At 39.9% G+C, this 16,789-nt stretch overlaps 3 protein-coding genes across 4 annotated transcripts; all 3 read left to right on the forward strand.

The window, feature by feature from the left end:
* The first annotated feature begins 819 nt into the window (after positions 1-819).
* On the forward strand, positions 820-7,663 carry LOC119496931 (metalloreductase STEAP4-like). Its single transcript, XM_037784614.1, has 10 exons — positions 820-1,294; positions 1,654-1,764; positions 1,860-1,930; positions 2,048-2,135; positions 3,003-3,281; positions 3,380-3,474; positions 3,562-3,672; positions 4,543-4,585; positions 4,705-4,869; positions 6,480-7,663. Exons 1-10 carry the CDS (start codon positions 1,070-1,072, stop codon positions 6,735-6,737), a joined length of 1,446 nt encoding a protein of 481 aa, XP_037640542.1. The 5' UTR covers positions 820-1,069; the 3' UTR covers positions 6,738-7,663.
* A 1,204-nt stretch (positions 7,664-8,867) lies between these two features.
* Positions 8,868-11,316, forward strand: LOC119496934 (serum amyloid P-component-like). Its single transcript, XM_037784620.1, has 5 exons — positions 8,868-9,462; positions 9,695-9,749; positions 10,328-10,430; positions 10,520-10,817; positions 10,908-11,316. The coding sequence occupies exons 2-5, from the start codon at positions 9,695-9,697 to the stop codon at positions 11,124-11,126; spliced, it is 675 nt and encodes a 224-aa protein (XP_037640548.1). The 5' UTR covers positions 8,868-9,462; the 3' UTR covers positions 11,127-11,316.
* Positions 11,317-12,714: 1,398 nt separating this feature from the next.
* LOC119496933 (serum amyloid P-component-like) lies at positions 12,715-15,583 on the forward strand. 2 transcript variants are annotated; one of them, XM_037784618.1, is made up of 5 exons: positions 12,715-12,830; positions 13,069-13,123; positions 14,424-14,526; positions 14,620-14,917; positions 15,064-15,583. In XM_037784618.1, exons 2-5 carry the CDS (start codon positions 13,069-13,071, stop codon positions 15,280-15,282), a joined length of 675 nt encoding a protein of 224 aa, XP_037640546.1. In that variant the 5' UTR covers positions 12,715-12,830; the 3' UTR covers positions 15,283-15,583. The 2 variants fall into 2 exon arrangements, with proteins under 2 accessions (XP_037640546.1, XP_037640547.1); XM_037784619.1 differs by lacking the exons at positions 12,715-12,830; positions 13,069-13,123 and adding an exon at positions 14,268-14,349.
* The last annotated feature ends 1,206 nt before the right edge of the window (positions 15,584-16,789 follow it).

Genomic DNA, 16,789 nt, shown 5'->3' on the forward strand with positions numbered 1-16,789 from the left:
TAACCTCCTGCTAATAAAAAATGTGTGTTATTTGTTTTGCACACATGGCAAAGTAATTACGCACCTGGTAGGGCTTGTGAATTTTATGGTCATATAATGGAGATTATGCAGGGGAAGAGAGGAAGGCAGTTGGGAACATTCCTGCATATTGTGTTTGCACAGCGTGACCTCGACTTGGTCCAGATAGTGTGTTTGTGGAAAGCCCAGTGTTACTGCTTCCCAGTTGTGATGGGTAAACTGTCAGCTAATCCCTTTTTTGTCTGAACTACACTTAATCTGGGACACTGGTTTCAGATTTCATTTTGTTTTCATCCCTTTGGTTTTATTCGGTGTACATGCCTAAACCTGTTATAATGGTCTTTGAGCAGCTGACATTAGATAAGCAATTTAAAAATCTGTCAGAAAGAGCCTATTATGGTTTTTAGATGTGCTTTCCGTTATGTGCTCGAACTAACTGGGACTTTCACTTCTTGCTTTCCTCTGTATGTGTTGCATAATGTGTGTAGTCATAGCAGTGATTTGGTAAAGCCAGAAAAACCTCAGTATTTTGGCAGATTGTAATGAATTAACTTGGGGTTTTCCAGTGTTGCGTATTCTGTCACAGACGATTCGTTGATTTCCCAGAATGCTTGAAACTTTGCCACAGTATTTCCCAGTCCAGCCCAATACTCACAGACACAGTTTGTACAGAGAAACCTTTTCCTGACACACGTGCCAGCAGAGACACACACCGTTCCCATGTTTTGCCATGGAGTTTCCCAGTTTAGACATTCTTCAGCCTGAGCCATGGGAGGGGATGGGCCAATACAAAAACTGAGTCAAACCCGAAATATCTGTCAGTAATGAGTTAGAAGAGCAGACACATGGGCTTGAGGGGCTTACAGTTGATTTGCTGACCCTTTTTCTTCCCCCAGAAGCACCCAGAAGAGCTGTTACTTTGAAGACTATTATTTCGTTACATCTGCCTTGAATCTGGACACATTACACATTTTGACAGAAAAGCTGTTGGAGTGTTTTGTTCTGTCAAAACCACAGGAGATATCATCACTGTTTGTGTCAGACTGGGGCCATGTCGGCTGACAGACTGAGCAGCGTGTCAGAGGAGGTGAAGCCAGAGAGCGTGTCGCTGCGTCCCCTGGGCACGGCAGCTGCCCCTGAGCAGGAGTTGCTGTGTATCTTTGGGACGGGGGACTTTGGGCGCTCTCTGGGCCAGCGTCTGCTCCAGTCTGGCTACAGGGTGGTGTACGGCAGCCGCAGACCTCACAGCTGTGGCCCCTTGCCTCAGGGAACTCAGGTACAACACACTCCATGACGTCTTCTCAAACTTTTTTTTGATGATTGTTGTAATCGACAGCTTCAACACGTGTTGCATGATGGTCCTGAACCAACTCAAACAGCAGTGTCGATAAAAGTGCATAAATAGAGCTGGGGAAAAAAAAAAAACTGTTGTTATCAGGCTTTGAGCAAAACAAGGTCACTGACAATGTGTGTGTTCACGTGTGTCTGCACATGTTTGTTTCCTTCTGTCATGCGATATGTGCTGAACTAACGAACTATCATTGAACATGCTGAGCCTGTTATAAGTAAGCGTGTTGCCACATGTAGCTTAATGGCCATGGATGACATTGTTGTTTGTGTTTGTTGTGTGTGCAGGCGATGAGCCACGAGGCAGCAGCCCAGTCAGCCAGTCTGGTCTTTATGTGTATTCACAGAGAACACTATGACTTCCTGGAGACAACACTTGCACCTCAACTCAAGGGGAAGGTATGCTGTGTTGCACGGACAGATTCATTTGTTTAACATAGCAGTTGATTCATTTCTAACTTTTCATCCACTCTGCTGATTTCATTGATCACAAGGTGGTGGTGGACGTCAGCAACAACCTCAAGAAGAATCTATACCCAGAGGCCAATGCTGAGTATCTGCAGAGGTAAGAGGAAATCAGGCAATAATGCAATTACCTAAAATATTGGGAGATCTCGTGGATCATGTGGTTTGAATTACCAACAACTGATGGAACATGAACAGTTTGTTGTTTGTTGTCCAGGCTGATCCCCGGAGCTCATGTGGTGAAGGCTTTTAACACCTTGTCTGCCTGGGCCCTGCAGAATGGACCCTCAGATGCCAATAGACAGGTACTGAATGGGATTGTGTTGTTTCCAACAGATTTGTTAAAAAAAAATCGTTTGGATGTGTCCCTTTAAAAAGTGCCAAATTGGGTTTTCTTCTTCTGCTATTTAGGAATGCATGTCTCATTTTGGAATTAAACTATTCAGCAAAGCTTGTCAAATTCTTCTCCCACTGCCGAACTACAAGCATTTTACAATCCTCTGATGTGTTCACCCAGTGGGGTGTTGACCAACAAGTTAAAAATAATAGTCTCTTCCAGAAAGGAAAGCATTTTAGTCCAAACTATATTATTAACTCATTTTGAAGTTTTGATCAAACCAATTCCAAGTAAAAGATGCCAAATCTGAGGAGTAGGCCGAGGTGTCTTTGCTGTGAATGCCATCTCTGATGTATCCTTGAATCAATTAACTCCACAGTCTCTCTTAGATCTGAGCTCTCCATCACATGCTTTGTGCTCTTGCTCTGTAGCCTACTGCAAAGCTGCAGCATATGTGGGTTTTTCTGTTTCATTTTGATCTTTGGTTGTGCAATCCCAGAGGATGGTAAAAAACCACACAGAGAGTGTGTGTGAGTGTTGTGGGGGGTGTATATTTATGTATGTGTGTGTTGGAGAAAAATCAGCAACATCACATAGGTGTTGACGAAGCATTGCCGTTAGTTTTTACCGGCTTTCTTCAACTAAATTTAGTATTTCATACAGAAAGCCTCTCCAGGTACTTTCATGTTCAATCCTCCGGGGTCAAAACCATCCTTTCATCACTGCGTGTACAAATGCATAAACATAAATGCATAAATATGAAATAATGAAGACATATACTCCCTTATATGGGGCATTTTGAGTGCTTCAGTAACTGGGTGTTTTCATGCTCCAGGTGTATCTGTGTGGAAACGATGCAGAGGCAAAGCAGGCTGTAGCAGAGGTTGCCACCAAACTGGGCTTCACTGCTCTGGATAAAGGGTCTCTGTCAGCAGCCGGAGAGCTGGAGGACTTCCCCCTGCAGCTCTTCCCAGAGTGGAGGCTGCCGCTACGCGTGGCCGTCGGCCTCACCGCCTTCTTCTTCTTCTATGTGGTCATCAGAGATGTCGTCTTTGCATATGTTGTCCAGGGGAAAGACATCTCCTTCAGAATCATGGTGTCCCTGGCCAACAAGGTAAATTAGCATGTGTTCCTCTTTGAAAGTAACAGCCTTGAATCTAGGGCATGTTGTCCTCACAGTAACCACTTGTGTGTTTATCCCCCATCTTTCAGGTGTTTCCAATTGTGTCTCTCATCATGTTGTCTCTGTGTTACCTGCCTGGTGTCATAGCTGCCTTCCTTCAGCTCTACAGAGGCACCAAGTACAGGTCAGACATCAATTTAGTGCCTGCAGAGAATATATTCCAATGTATTTTAAATATGGTATCCTACAAGTCAAAGTATGTTTGTTTCAGGCGTTTTGCTCACTGGTTGGATCGCTGGATGCTGTGCAGGAAACAGCTGGGACTGGTAGCACTTGGCTTTGCTTTTCTACACGTGCTCTACACTCTCGTCATCCCCATAAGGTATGTACCAGGAGCACACATCCTCATGCTCATTCATTCAATATATCTGAAATGTCCAATCACATTTTTATTGTTAATATCAACCAACAGTGACAGCTTGGAACTTGGAAGTAATTAAGACAGGAGCACATAGCTACAGTAAAACTAATTAACAGCCCTGCAACAAATCCTACCTTCATGAAGGTGTTAATCGTTAGTTTTTACATAAATATAGATTACTTCATGTAAATTTTAGATGCTGTGGTTTGTGCTGATAGGTACTTCTAATAGTATCTATTCAGAGTAATACAAAACTCTAAAAGATGGCCTCAAACAAGTCCTCCACTGTCATTTTGTCAACACCAATACCAATACTACCATCACAGATATGCGAAGTAGAAATACTGGTTCTGCACAACATGAGGCCACAATAAACTGGGCTTCAAGGACAACATTTTAACCCTTTTGAGCTGTGGTTTAACATAAGTAAATGCATGCTTCATCCTTATAAGCAGTGCATATCAAAGGAATTAGTAAAGAGATGATGATGACCCTCATTGATATAAATTGGGTAACAGAGAATTAGCCTTCAGTTTCTTAGAAATACCCAATAAACTTGAAAAGCTGGAAAAGAAATGTGAGCTAAAGAGCAGAACTGTAGAAAGAAATTTGAAAAAAGTTTGACAAGAGCTATAGAAAGAAAGAAAGAAAGAAAGAGAAATGGACAGAAGTAGTCAGAAAAAAGGAAGTCACAGAGGAAAGAGTTGTCAAGGTCTTTGTAGTAACTAGGTGGTTGCTAAGGAGAGGAAGGATTTTGATTGGCCGTTGCTAAGATTGAGCATGAATGTTCATGATTTTTTCTCTAAATAGTTTTGTCATTTTCTTCCCCAGATATTATGTAAGATTCAAAATAGCTGCAAATACCATCTCACAGGTAAGACATAAAAAAAGTACTTATTCGTATACAACCATGAATTCAGATGATTTTGCATAATTCTGTACTGTTCCAGTACAAAAACTGTTTATAACCGTCTCTCTGTCCGTCAATTTAAGATCAGGGAGAACCGAACATCAGTGTTTGACAATACCTCTGCCTGGCGTACTGACTCTTACTACTCTATCGGAATGCTGGGATTTGGCCTGTACCTCCTGTTGGGAATAACCTCTCTCCCCTCTGTCAGCAACGCTCTCAGCTGGAGGGAGTTCAACTTCATACAGGTGGATACTGGCATGTTTGTCTGAGTCATATGATATGTGGGTATTTGGATGTCCTGAAGATCTCTTCTTTGGCTGTGCAACCCGTCAATATTTCCTTGTAAAGAGTCCTTGCATCCTGTTTACATAGTGAAGCACTAGCAGAGGACTGTGGAATTTTTTTATTACAGTTTCCAGTGGTGCTGGCCTTTCGGTCTCACAAGCAATCTGTCCGAACAGCTTTTCCCCTATAAGCACATGTTGGTGTGTTTTTACAGAAATGATTAAATAACAGATTGAAACCTTTTCCTTGAAACCTAAAACGACAAAGATTTGTTTGTATTCTCGTCACATCTTCTGAAACTTGATCAGCCCACAAATTAAGAAGGTGCATGTGTGTATACTCTACAATTAGCTTTGCACTTAAATGTTACACTCTTTTTTAACTAAATTAAAGAAGATTTCACACTTTCAACAGATTTGGCACACGTAGCCCACAAAAAAGGAGACTGGATGGCAGACAAGCACTTTGTCGGTCACTTCAGAGCCATTTCTATGATATTTCATGAGCCAGCTACTGATAAAATGAATACAAACAAGCTCATTCGGAAATATAATTTGGTACAGCTGATTATCTCACCTCTACACTGTGGCCTTGAAAAGCTGCACATGACAACCAGATTGATGATTCAGTTAACACAGAGACAAGCACACAATATTAAATAGGCTCAGTTGGTATCCACTCACAATGTGCCCGCTGGAGGTATTTTAAAGTGCGTTATGAAATGTTCTGTGTACTGCCACTACAGTATTGCACCTGTTTACGCTCTAGGCAGCTGAGGTTAGAGTTAGTGTGGAAATTTACAGAGAAGCTGCTGGACCTTTAAAGTGTGTGAATACTGGCAGAAAAAACTATTGCAACGATTTTCACATCATGTCCATTAGCCAGGATTCAAGACATGACTGATGAGAACGATTCTGTGCTTCGGCCCAGATGGGAAACAGTTACGTGGGCCAGATAGCCGTTTCCAACTTTCCGTTGGAAGTAATCTGTTGAAAGTGTGTTGGTGATATTTCCATCCTTTCTCTTGCTAAACCTTCCGCTGAGATTGTTTTTACTCGGGCAAACACAAATGTTTACCTTTTTTTTTTTTCACTTTGGCCAATCGAAAATGAAATCAGCCTCACTACAGGGAACAAACTCATTCATAAATGTAACTGGGTCATGTCAAGCTCATTTTCTCATTCCCGCCCCCCCTCCCCTTTTACCCCAGCCCAAATTAGAGCAGTGCTTTAAATGTTAAGTTATTCATCAAATGTAATTTGGGGGGCATACATTATCCTTCGCCACAGTCTTTAGGTCTAGTTCATGTGAATGGAGTGGATGTACGTGCCTGTAAATTTGCAAGCGTGTATGCACATTCTCTACACACGGTAGTTGAATTATCTCTATGTACGTATGTGCGCACGAAGTACATGAGTGCGTGCAGCACACATGTAGGTCAAAAGCTTGTCTCTGTAAAGGTCGGTCTATCGCTTACTGAGCCTGTTACACAGTAATTAGTTCTGTGTTTATTAGTGCAGGTGTAACTATGTGAATCTGTGAATCGTCTTAACTTTTTTTTCTCTTTCAGTCCAAGCTGGGATACCTGACAGTGTTCTTCTGTACCTTCCACACCTACCTGTATGGCTGGGATAAGTTCCTTCGTATCTCTTCCTACAAATGGTACACTCCTCCGGCCCACATGCTCTCTCTGGTGCTGCCCTCCGTGTTGATTGTGCTCAAGCTGCTGCTCCTCCTGCCCTGCGTGGACCGCAGCCTCACCCGCATTCGACAGGGCTGGGAGAGGACTGATGCAGAGGATGGCAGTGAGAAAGCACTGCTAACATAGAGACAATTACAGACACAAAAACAATGGTATGCACAGGAAAGCGCAGACACAAAGATACGCTTGCCTTCCAAGATCATCAGGTAACCCCGACTCATTGTTTCGGAAGTCACTGAGTCATCCGAGACTGTAAAATTGCACGATGTTCTTCAACTGATTGAAACTCCTTTCAGTGTCTCATTGTGTAATCATCTTGTAAATGTTCCATTTTGTAAGCACAATATATGACACAATGCCACTGTGTAGGCTTTCAGTTATACAAATACCTTGGAACCACATAGAGTATCACAGACACATGCATTAAAGCAGACGCACAGCATTTTAACTCTATAATTTCATTATACCCATGTACATCCAGTATTGTTACAGACTCTAACTCAGAGACAGGCGACTTTGTTGTATTTCCCTTATCAGTTTGACTTTTTATACTTTTATACTCTTTTACACCTCAGAGTTTCTCATCAACCTTTATCTACAGGGTTTGCAAAGTCTGAGACTGTGAGCCTCCCCTCAGACAAAGCTTGGAAAAAGGCACCCTGCTCAACAATTGAGCCAAGATAACTTAATATTGACATAACTCAGACTACACCAAATACATAAAAAAGGTCTGTCTTAAGACATTAATTAACAATTAACAATTAATTATCAATAAAAATCCCCCAAACTACTGTGATCTTCTTTTGATAACTATTGTAATATTGTTTCACTTCCATTCATTGAGCCTCCCCTGAAACAGTTTGGAGCCCCCGAGGCTCGCCTCACACTTTGAAAACCTCTGATCTACAGTGTATGGCGGCTTATGTTTATTGGATTTACATTGAATCTTTTTCTGTAAATCTAGATTTTTGGATCTTTTGTTGTTCTTCCTTATTAATTTTGCTATATGCCAAGTTCAACCACTGTTCAATAAACTAACAGCATAGCCTTGACTCTCTTTCTCCCTCCTATATATATATATCTCAGCCTGTCTGAAAGCTCAGTCAAACTCTGAGAGTTTCTCCCTGCTGAGTTGAGTGTGCTCTGTCTAGTCGTCTCGGTCTGATCCCTCTCCAGGGTTCATCCCTCCGGCTGATCTGGTGCCGTTCTCCAGGAAACATTCGCGCTGAGCTGCAGGCTTCTCCCCCGTCACTACTGGATCTCATCACATCAGTGGAAAGAGGAGCGTGCAGACTGCTCCATCACTGAAGTCCTCTGCAGAGAGGATATAATATTTGGATGTGACAGTACAGATAGGCCCTTGATGTTGTGCTGCAGCAAGTCATTTTAGTTAATCGTGAAGGGAGTGAAGAAAGCACAGAACTGATAACTGGTTGTTGTTTGTGACACATGATCAAGCATTAATCTATAAACTTGGACAAGAGGGCATGCACACATGATGTCACATGCATTGATGCATTCAAAATAAAAGACACAGACACAAACACACCTGTAGTGCAGGAAGACGAAGGAGGGAAAGAAAGAGAAAGAAGGAAAGGAAACATGCGTTAAACAAAAAAATATTAATCACAAGGTTTTAATCACCTTTAAAACAAATATTTGAAAATGTAATAATCTAAATACTGATTATGCTGTTAGTTGTAAATCGTGTTTAATCCACTTAAGGACATGCCATGACAGAGAACCAGCTGCGGTGAACTCAAAGTATGCAAAGTAGCGTGTAGTCTTTTGTTTGGTTAGGGTGTGTGTTGGAAGCGATTCATTGTCATCATAATTTAGGAAGGACGGGTTTCACTTGTAATTATGCACTAATGTGACACAACTGGAAGACACCAGGAGTGCAATGACGGAGATGCTAAGTTGTAACATGCTAAGACATTCCTGCAAAGGTAGGTTTTTTGATGTGTTATTTTTGGACAATTTCACTATTTGCGAACTTTGTCCTGCATTCATTCATTATCCATAACCATGGAGGATGTTGTGCCGCCTTTATTAATACAGAATCTACAGTATCTGAGTCAAAGCTGTTCCCGTCAGACAACGCATCCAAACTTATAACATGCAGGACCAGGCTCACAGCACATCTTCCGCCTTGTTATTACCTCCACCAAGGCCGAAAGCCCAGGGAGGAGGTTATGTTTTCCCTGGCGTTCGTTTGTTGGTTTGTTGGTTTGTTGGTTTGTCCATTATCAGGATTACTCCAAAAGTCCGCGATGGATTTGAATGACATTTTATGGAGGGGTGGGGTGTGGCAAAATGAACAATCCATCAGATTTGTTTTCTAGGTAGTTGTCTGTAGCTCTGATCTTGAGCTTACTTCTAATCGTGACAACACATCACCACAAACTGCAGAACATGATATTGGCCTTCAAAACCCAACTTTGCAGACTTGCCTTTCCCAACTAAAGCTGGCCATGTTTTCATTTCCTACTTGATACCATTTTATTCTAATCTTTTCTTTCATTTGATTCTTAGGTTTGTTTCTGTCTGTATTAAAGAGTTGACTGCTTGTTTTTTATTTTCTAATTTTCTCTACAGTATGTGAAGCATCTTTGAGAACCTTGAAAATCTCTATATAAATCTGATGTATTATTATTATTTCAAAACTGTAAATTCTGTGGAAAGCACTGTGTATGGGATAACTCCTCCTTTGGGATCTGAAGCCAAAAAATATAGAAGTAGATAAAGGAAGGAAACACAGAGACACACGGACAGAAATGGGGAAGCAGTGACTACACAAAACTCACAATCCTATTCACGCTGCGCACAACATCCAAACACAGATTCCAAGGTAAGATCTTCACATGCCAAACTGCAAAATATAGGAATTTAAAGTGATTGTATTATATGGAAACTTATTCTTTGCCTTTTTTACCTATATTGTTTAGTGCAGCAGTCCAAGGTAAATAAGAGGAAATCAAGCTGTAGTCTTTGGTATACAGTATTAGTAACAACTCAAAAGTGTTCATTGGATCAAAAACACAGTGAATGTTTTTCATGGTGTCCTTTTGTCTTTGTATTAGATGAAGTTTTTGCTGCTGTTGGTGATGCTCCCAGCATGTGCTGCAATTCCTCGAGGTAAAATAAAATAAATAAATCTTATTATCTCATCTTAATTAACAAAGGGAATACCAAAAGGAAATTATATTTACTTAAATTACCAATGTTATCTTTAGGAATATATCTAATCTAGTTATTTTTATTCATTTCCATTTTTCAAAAAATTGGAATGATAGAATAAAACAAATGTGAGAAATGACAAAAAGTATTTCTCTGGGGTCTGCGGGGACCAGTAGGATGAGGGCTAACCATAAAGGTGTCCCTCTTTGAAGATTTGTAGTTGACATCTTAGCAAGTATTTCCTTCCACAAAGTTTCCTTATGAATCCCGAATGATGGCGTGCTGAGCAATGCTTACATGTGTGACAGAGTTCAACAGTCAGTGCTTCATATGATACTGTTACTCATTTTGTGCAAGATGACTTTCATCCAAAATATATAGTAAATTCATCATATGTCATGCATTACCACTATAATACTACTACTATACTATAATAAGAACTAATAAAGTACATTTTTTAGCTTCACCTTATTTTTATGGAAATGTGCTAACAAACATTTAGATGTACAAACATTTTTCTCCCTCTCTCTTTTCAGATATGTCAGGTAAAATGTTCCTCTTCCCACAACAAACCACCACAGCTCGTGTGAGGCTGACTCCATCAAAACAGGATTTCAGTGCTGTAACCGTCTGTACCAGGTAGAACTGAATGTGTAAAATGTATAAACCAACCGGCTGTATCTCTGACTGTGAGAAGTATCATACAGTACATGATCATGTCTTTGCAGGTCCTTAACAGACCTCCGAAGATCCCACTCCATTTTTTCTATGGCCACACCCACTAATGAAAATGCCTTCCTGATTATCTGGGACCACACACAAAAGGATCTGGAGTCCCACATCAAAAATGTAAAGTCAGAATATCTGGGGCTGGACTACAAGCCGAACATTTGGTACTCCATTTGTAGCTCATGGGACTCTGAGTCTGGAATGGTGCAGCTGTGGTTTGATGGACAACCTTTAGCTAGGAGATATGCCATCTCTGGATCAAACATCACAGGATCCCCTGTAATTCTCTTGGGACAGGTACAGTTTTATTGCTGAGCACTAATATAACGTATGTTTTTAGATTTTAAACAAATATTGTATAATGCTATTTATCTTTAATCTATACAGGAGCAGGATTCTCATGGTGGAAGTTTTGACTTGGCTCAGTCTTTCGTTGGCATGATGTCTGATGTCCACATGTGGGACCACGCCCTTTCCTCCTGTGAGATCCAGGAGTACGTGGATGGAGTGAACTTCCCTCCAGGAAATGTGCTCAACTGGAGTGCGCTGGAGTTCCAGATAACAGACAGAGTGCTGATAGAAGATAAACAACCGATCTGTTACTAAACTGTTAAAACAAAACTATAAAATGTCACACAAAGTCGAAAATTGGGTCTTCTGTAATGTAAAGGATACCATTTATGTCAACATTTTGTTGTAAATCATTTCTTATAAATAAAAAAGTGGTATTTTAATTGGAGCATCTTTCCTGGTTTGTTCTAATAATGATTTTTAACATTAAATGGCTGAAAATCCACTGGTTCTCACTGCTTTATTCAGTTCACCCAGGTTTTGTTACACATGCAACACAGCATACAATTTCACACTAAAATGAATATTTGAGTAAACACATCCTCAGTTCACCTACCTTGGTGCAATGAATGAAATCACCAAACACAAATCCAAAGAAATAGACTACCGCCCAGTGACAACTGTTTTGTGGCTGCATTTATCCTATACTACCAGAAAAAAAACCCAAACATAATAAGTTAAAGGGAGAAAAAAGATAGGCCTTTGATCAGTGGTGGACTCAGGCTGTCTGAAGGGCAGGGGTGACCTGCATACAATGGGGCACCAGTGCGTAGAAAGCTTTCTAGCATGTAGGGCAGCCTATATGGCACTTCACCCATTCTTAAGGCCAGCCTAGAGGGCACTTTATCATATTTTCTCTATTTAAGGGCATCCATTAGTGCACTGCGTCTCGTTTTCTCCACTGGAAAGACACCCTAGAGGGCACTTTATCATGTTTATCTACCAGAGGGTGCATCCAAGAGGGCACTTTATACCATTTTCTCCACTGTAATGGCACCCTATAGAGGGCACTTTATCGTGTTTTATCAACCAACAGTGCACCCAAGAGGGCACTTTATACCATTTTCTCCACTGTAATGGCACCCTATAGAGGGCACTTTATCGTGTTTTATCAACCAACAGTGCACCCAAGAGGGCACTTTACACCGTTTTCTCGACTGGAAGGACACCCTAGAGGGCCGTTTATCATGTTTTATCTACCAGCGGGGCATCCAGGAGGGCATATCTGCTGCATTTCTTTCGAACATGTGGGCACTAAAGGGGGTGGTCGTTTGATCTGATCAATAAGTGAATGCAGGATCATGAATCAGAAGCATGAACATCTCTGATAACTGATATGTGTTAGTCATGAGTGATCAACCTTTAATATATGTGTGCAGATTAATTGTTGTGTACAGCTGATGCATGTGAAACAAGGATACATGTATTCAGAACACAACAACACACACATAGTTATGTGTGTGTTAACAATAGTTATGTTATGTAGGAGAATATTGTACTGTACAAGCCATACTACATGGATTGATGCCAATATTTAGACATATTTGGATTCAGAAATAGTAATAACAAGACAGAAATTGTAATTTAGAGAATATTTCGTAATTATTATTGCAGTGATTCAGACATCTGAAAGACAAAAAAACCCAAACCACAAAAATGGCCTCATGTAGGCCTGCTTCACTTCAGCTTTATGGAGTTCCCCATAATAATTTGCATTTGGAATACAGAAGTATGACTATTTCAACATGAGGATGACTTTTACTGTTAATTCTGTTGATTCAGTGGAAACACTGTGTATGGGATAACGCCTTTTTACATAACAGGAATCTGAACACCTCCCGCCCAAAAAAATAGAAATAGATAAAGGAAGGAAACACAGACAGAAATGGGGAAGCAGTGAGTGCCCAAATCTCACAATCCTATTCACGCTGCACACAACATCCAGACACAGATTTCAAGGTAAGATCTACACGTGCCAAACTGCAAAATATAAGAATTTAAAGTGATTGTATTGTGTGAAAACTTTTCTTTACCATTTCCACCTGTATTGTTTATTGTAGCAGTCCAGGGTAAATAAGAGGAAATTCATTTGTAGTCTTTGCTATACAGAGTATTAGTAGCAACTCAAAAGTGTTGGATTCATTGGATCAAAAGCACAATGAGTGTTTTTCATGGTGTCTTTTTGTCTTTGTATTAGATGAAGTTGTTGCTGCTGTTGGGGATGCTGACAGCATGTGCTGCAACTCCTCAAGGTAAAAAAATAATAATCCTTATTTAACAAAGGGGATACCAAAAGGAAATGTTGGAGTTTGAGGCAGTCTGTTTCCCTTGACCTTTACATTTGCTTTTTTCTGCAATACTAATTTAGGCACAAGAAAAATATTAAACATGAGGTATTGCAATATAGTAGATTTTTTAATTTGGCAAAATATGTCAAATATCTTTCCCTAAATTACCAATGTTGTCTTCAGGAATATGTCTGCTATATTTGTCATAATAATTGTATTCTTTACCATTTTCACACTTTTATAATTTTCAGCTAACATGTTTTTATAAAATTACAAGGATTACTGGTAACAAACAACAGAGTGTTATATTTTAATATCAAACTTGGATGTTTTTTATGATTTCATAACTGATTTATTTAATTTGGGACATTTTCTTGACTTGATAGTCAAAACACTGGTGCTCATTCCCCTTTCAATCAGACACTAATTACTGCATTTGCAGGAAAATGACCTATAGGCCTATTGGAACGTGTGCAAAACAAATAAATACGGGACAAAACAATAAGCAAACCAAAAAGCTAAGTGGAGTATCAAAAAGTGTTTTAATAATCATATGTAGTGTCTCTCTTTGTATACGATTTGTACTTGACATCTTAGCAAATATTTCCTTCCTCAAATTTTTTCTATGAAACCTGACAGCAATGCTTACATGTGTGAGTTCAACAGTCAGTGCTTCATACGGTACTACTGTGCAAGATGACTTTCATCCAAAATATATAGTAAATTCATCATATGTCATTAGTTACCACAATTTATATATGATAATAATAATAATAACAACTAATGTGTAATGCAGTTAGTCAACTTTTAGCTTCACTTTATGGTTATAGAAATATTCTACAGTTCTACAATTTGATTTAGCAGATGCTTTTATCCAAAGCGACGTACATCTGAGAGTTTGTACAGCACAAGCAAGGATGTAGATGGACCAACGTGAGTAAGTGCCAACAGCAGCTTCAAGTCCGATCGGACACAGGTGCTGACAGGCAGTGCACAGGGTGGATAGAAGCAGATTTATTTCATCATAATGAATATCCTAACAACATCCTCAATATCTTCATCATCAGTATCATTGTGATCAACACATGAATAACTTCAATGTCATTAGGTGCGGAGGTGTTCATGAAAGAGCTGGGTCTTTAGCGTTTTCTCGAAAGTGGAAAGGGACTCTGTGGATTGAATGGACTTCGGTAACTTATTCCACCACCAAATATGCTAATAAACAAATAGATATAAAAAAAAAATTCTCCCTCTCTCTTTTCAGATCTGTCAGGTAAAATGTTCACCTTCCCACAACAAACCAAAACAGCTCATGTGAGGCTGACTACAACAAAACAGGAGTTCAGTGCCATAACCGTCTGTCACAGGTAGAACTGAATGTGTAAAATGTATAAAACAACCCGCTGTATCTCTGACTGTGAAAACTATCATACATGATAATGTTTTTGTAATTCCTACAGGTCCTTTACAGACCTTCAAAGAGACCACGCCCTTTTCTCTATGTCCACACCCTCTAATACCAATGCCTTCCTGATTTTCTGGGACCAAACAAATAAGGAGATGGAGCCCCATATCAAGGATACAAAGTCAGAAATGATGGGGCTGAACTACAAGTCGAACATGTGGCACTCCATTTGTACCACATGGGACTCTACGACTGGACTGGCGCAGCTGTGGTTTGATGGACAACGTTCAATTAAGAAATATGTCAATTCTGGATCCCCCATCAGAGGATCCACTAAAATTGTCTTGGGACAGGTACAGTTTTATTAATTAATAGATGACGGTCTTAAAACAAATGCTGTATATCCTTGATTTATTGTGTGTATAGTGTATAGATTTCAATACAAATATTGTACAATTTAACTCTTATTTACTATTTCTCAAACCTCTGCAATCTACAGGAGCAGGATTCCCACGGTGGGGGGTTTGACTTGAAGCAGTCTTTCGTTGGCATGATATCTGATGTCCACATGTGGGACTACGTCCTTTCCCCCTGTGAGATCCAGAAGTACGTGGATGGCCTGAACTTCACTCCAGGAAATGTGCTCAACTGGGGTGCGCTGGAGTTCCAGATAACAGACAGAGTGCTGACAGAAGATAAACAAGAGTCCTGTGTCTAAACTTTAAAACAATACCATCTATGTTATAGAAAGTCAAAAATCATCTGTGTTATTATGTCCAATGTGAAGTATAACTTACTAATGTCAGCTTTTTATGTTAAATGTTTATCAAAGGATAAGTTCTGATTTGTCTTACTACTATAATCACATGAAAGAGTTATTTTGGTGTCTCTGATCATTCAACTGAAAAGATCTCTTCCTAACATGATGGGGGGAAAAAATCAGCAGTCCTCCTTTTCAGAAATGAATCGCAAATCAAGTGGGTTTACCAGATTTTTCAATAAAGTCGTTCTACAAAGGTGTTGCTTCAGAGCAATCTTTATTGTGTCGTTGAACAAGAAAATGTTCAGCAAAAATGACATGCCATGAGAGAAATGTTGGAGTGCTAAGGCAGAGAATATTACGGGGGCATGCATAATGGGGAGTTTAGGAGGAAACTGGGAACAGGTGGAGTTTGTGGGTGTGGAGGTCAGGTGATGTGGAAAGGCAAGACAGGGGGAAGAGTATTCTGAAACAACCAGCAGATTGGCAATAGTGCTAAGAAAGTGAAAAGAGTTTCAAATTAGCTGACATTCTTGTATTAAGACTAAATCTAAACCTTCAGCTTATTGCAAGGCTTTTTTTCTGTAAGTGGTTATCTTAGATTACTTAAACCTATAGTCTTTACCATATGTGACGTTAAAATAAAAATAATGAAGCACATGGATTTATTACCAAAATGCCTGATTCAGCAGTATTTCACAACATGCAGAGATACATAGTTCTTCATTGAATGTCAGTTTGCAATCTGTGTGTGCAATTGATGACACTCACTAACATTATTTCCTCGTCTGTTTCAAAGCTTATTGAAAGAGTCAGGTACATGGTCTTGAGCTATGGGGTATAACACATGCCAGCTTTTGTAAATATAAAAATCACGATCAGAGAAGACCTGGCCCAGGTGGCCATAACAAAAAAGGGACACACAACATATGAACGTTTAACAAAATAACCTTTATTTCAGTAAAGTGTGTGCTGTGCATGATTGGAAGATGTGGGTGCGGGTGTTGAAAAGGTGCATAAAAGCAAAGCAAGAAACTAAAGCAAAATCACCAAACAGGAGAGAAGCTACAGCAGCAGCAGAATGGAGGGTGATGGTGCCTTCAAATGTTGTCGTGTTTACCGTTTTCACGAGGAGAGTCCATATGAACGCCCCCCTAATGTGGTATTCACGACATCGTAAGTGGAAGTTTTCTGAAAGCGCAGAGTTCAAGAGTTGTGACATGTTCGTTGACGTTGTCAGAAATGTTGGAGGCCATGGAAGTTTATTTTTCGGAGCATAATAAGTTAATATATTGTAATTTTAGTCGAATTTTGTTTTTCTTCGTAATTTTAAAATATGTCTGAAGAAAATGTTGATATTCCCAACGGCCTCCTCTTTTTCCTCTGTCATTATGCCTTTGCATTTCTTGCATTGTTACCCACTTGCTAGATTGTTAAATTGTTAGCCTCTGTGGCTTCTAGACGC

This window comes from Sebastes umbrosus, chromosome 11, assembly GCF_015220745.1.
Source record: "Sebastes umbrosus isolate fSebUmb1 chromosome 11, fSebUmb1.pri, whole genome shotgun sequence".
Lineage (NCBI taxonomy): Eukaryota > Metazoa > Chordata > Actinopteri > Perciformes > Sebastidae > Sebastes > Sebastes umbrosus.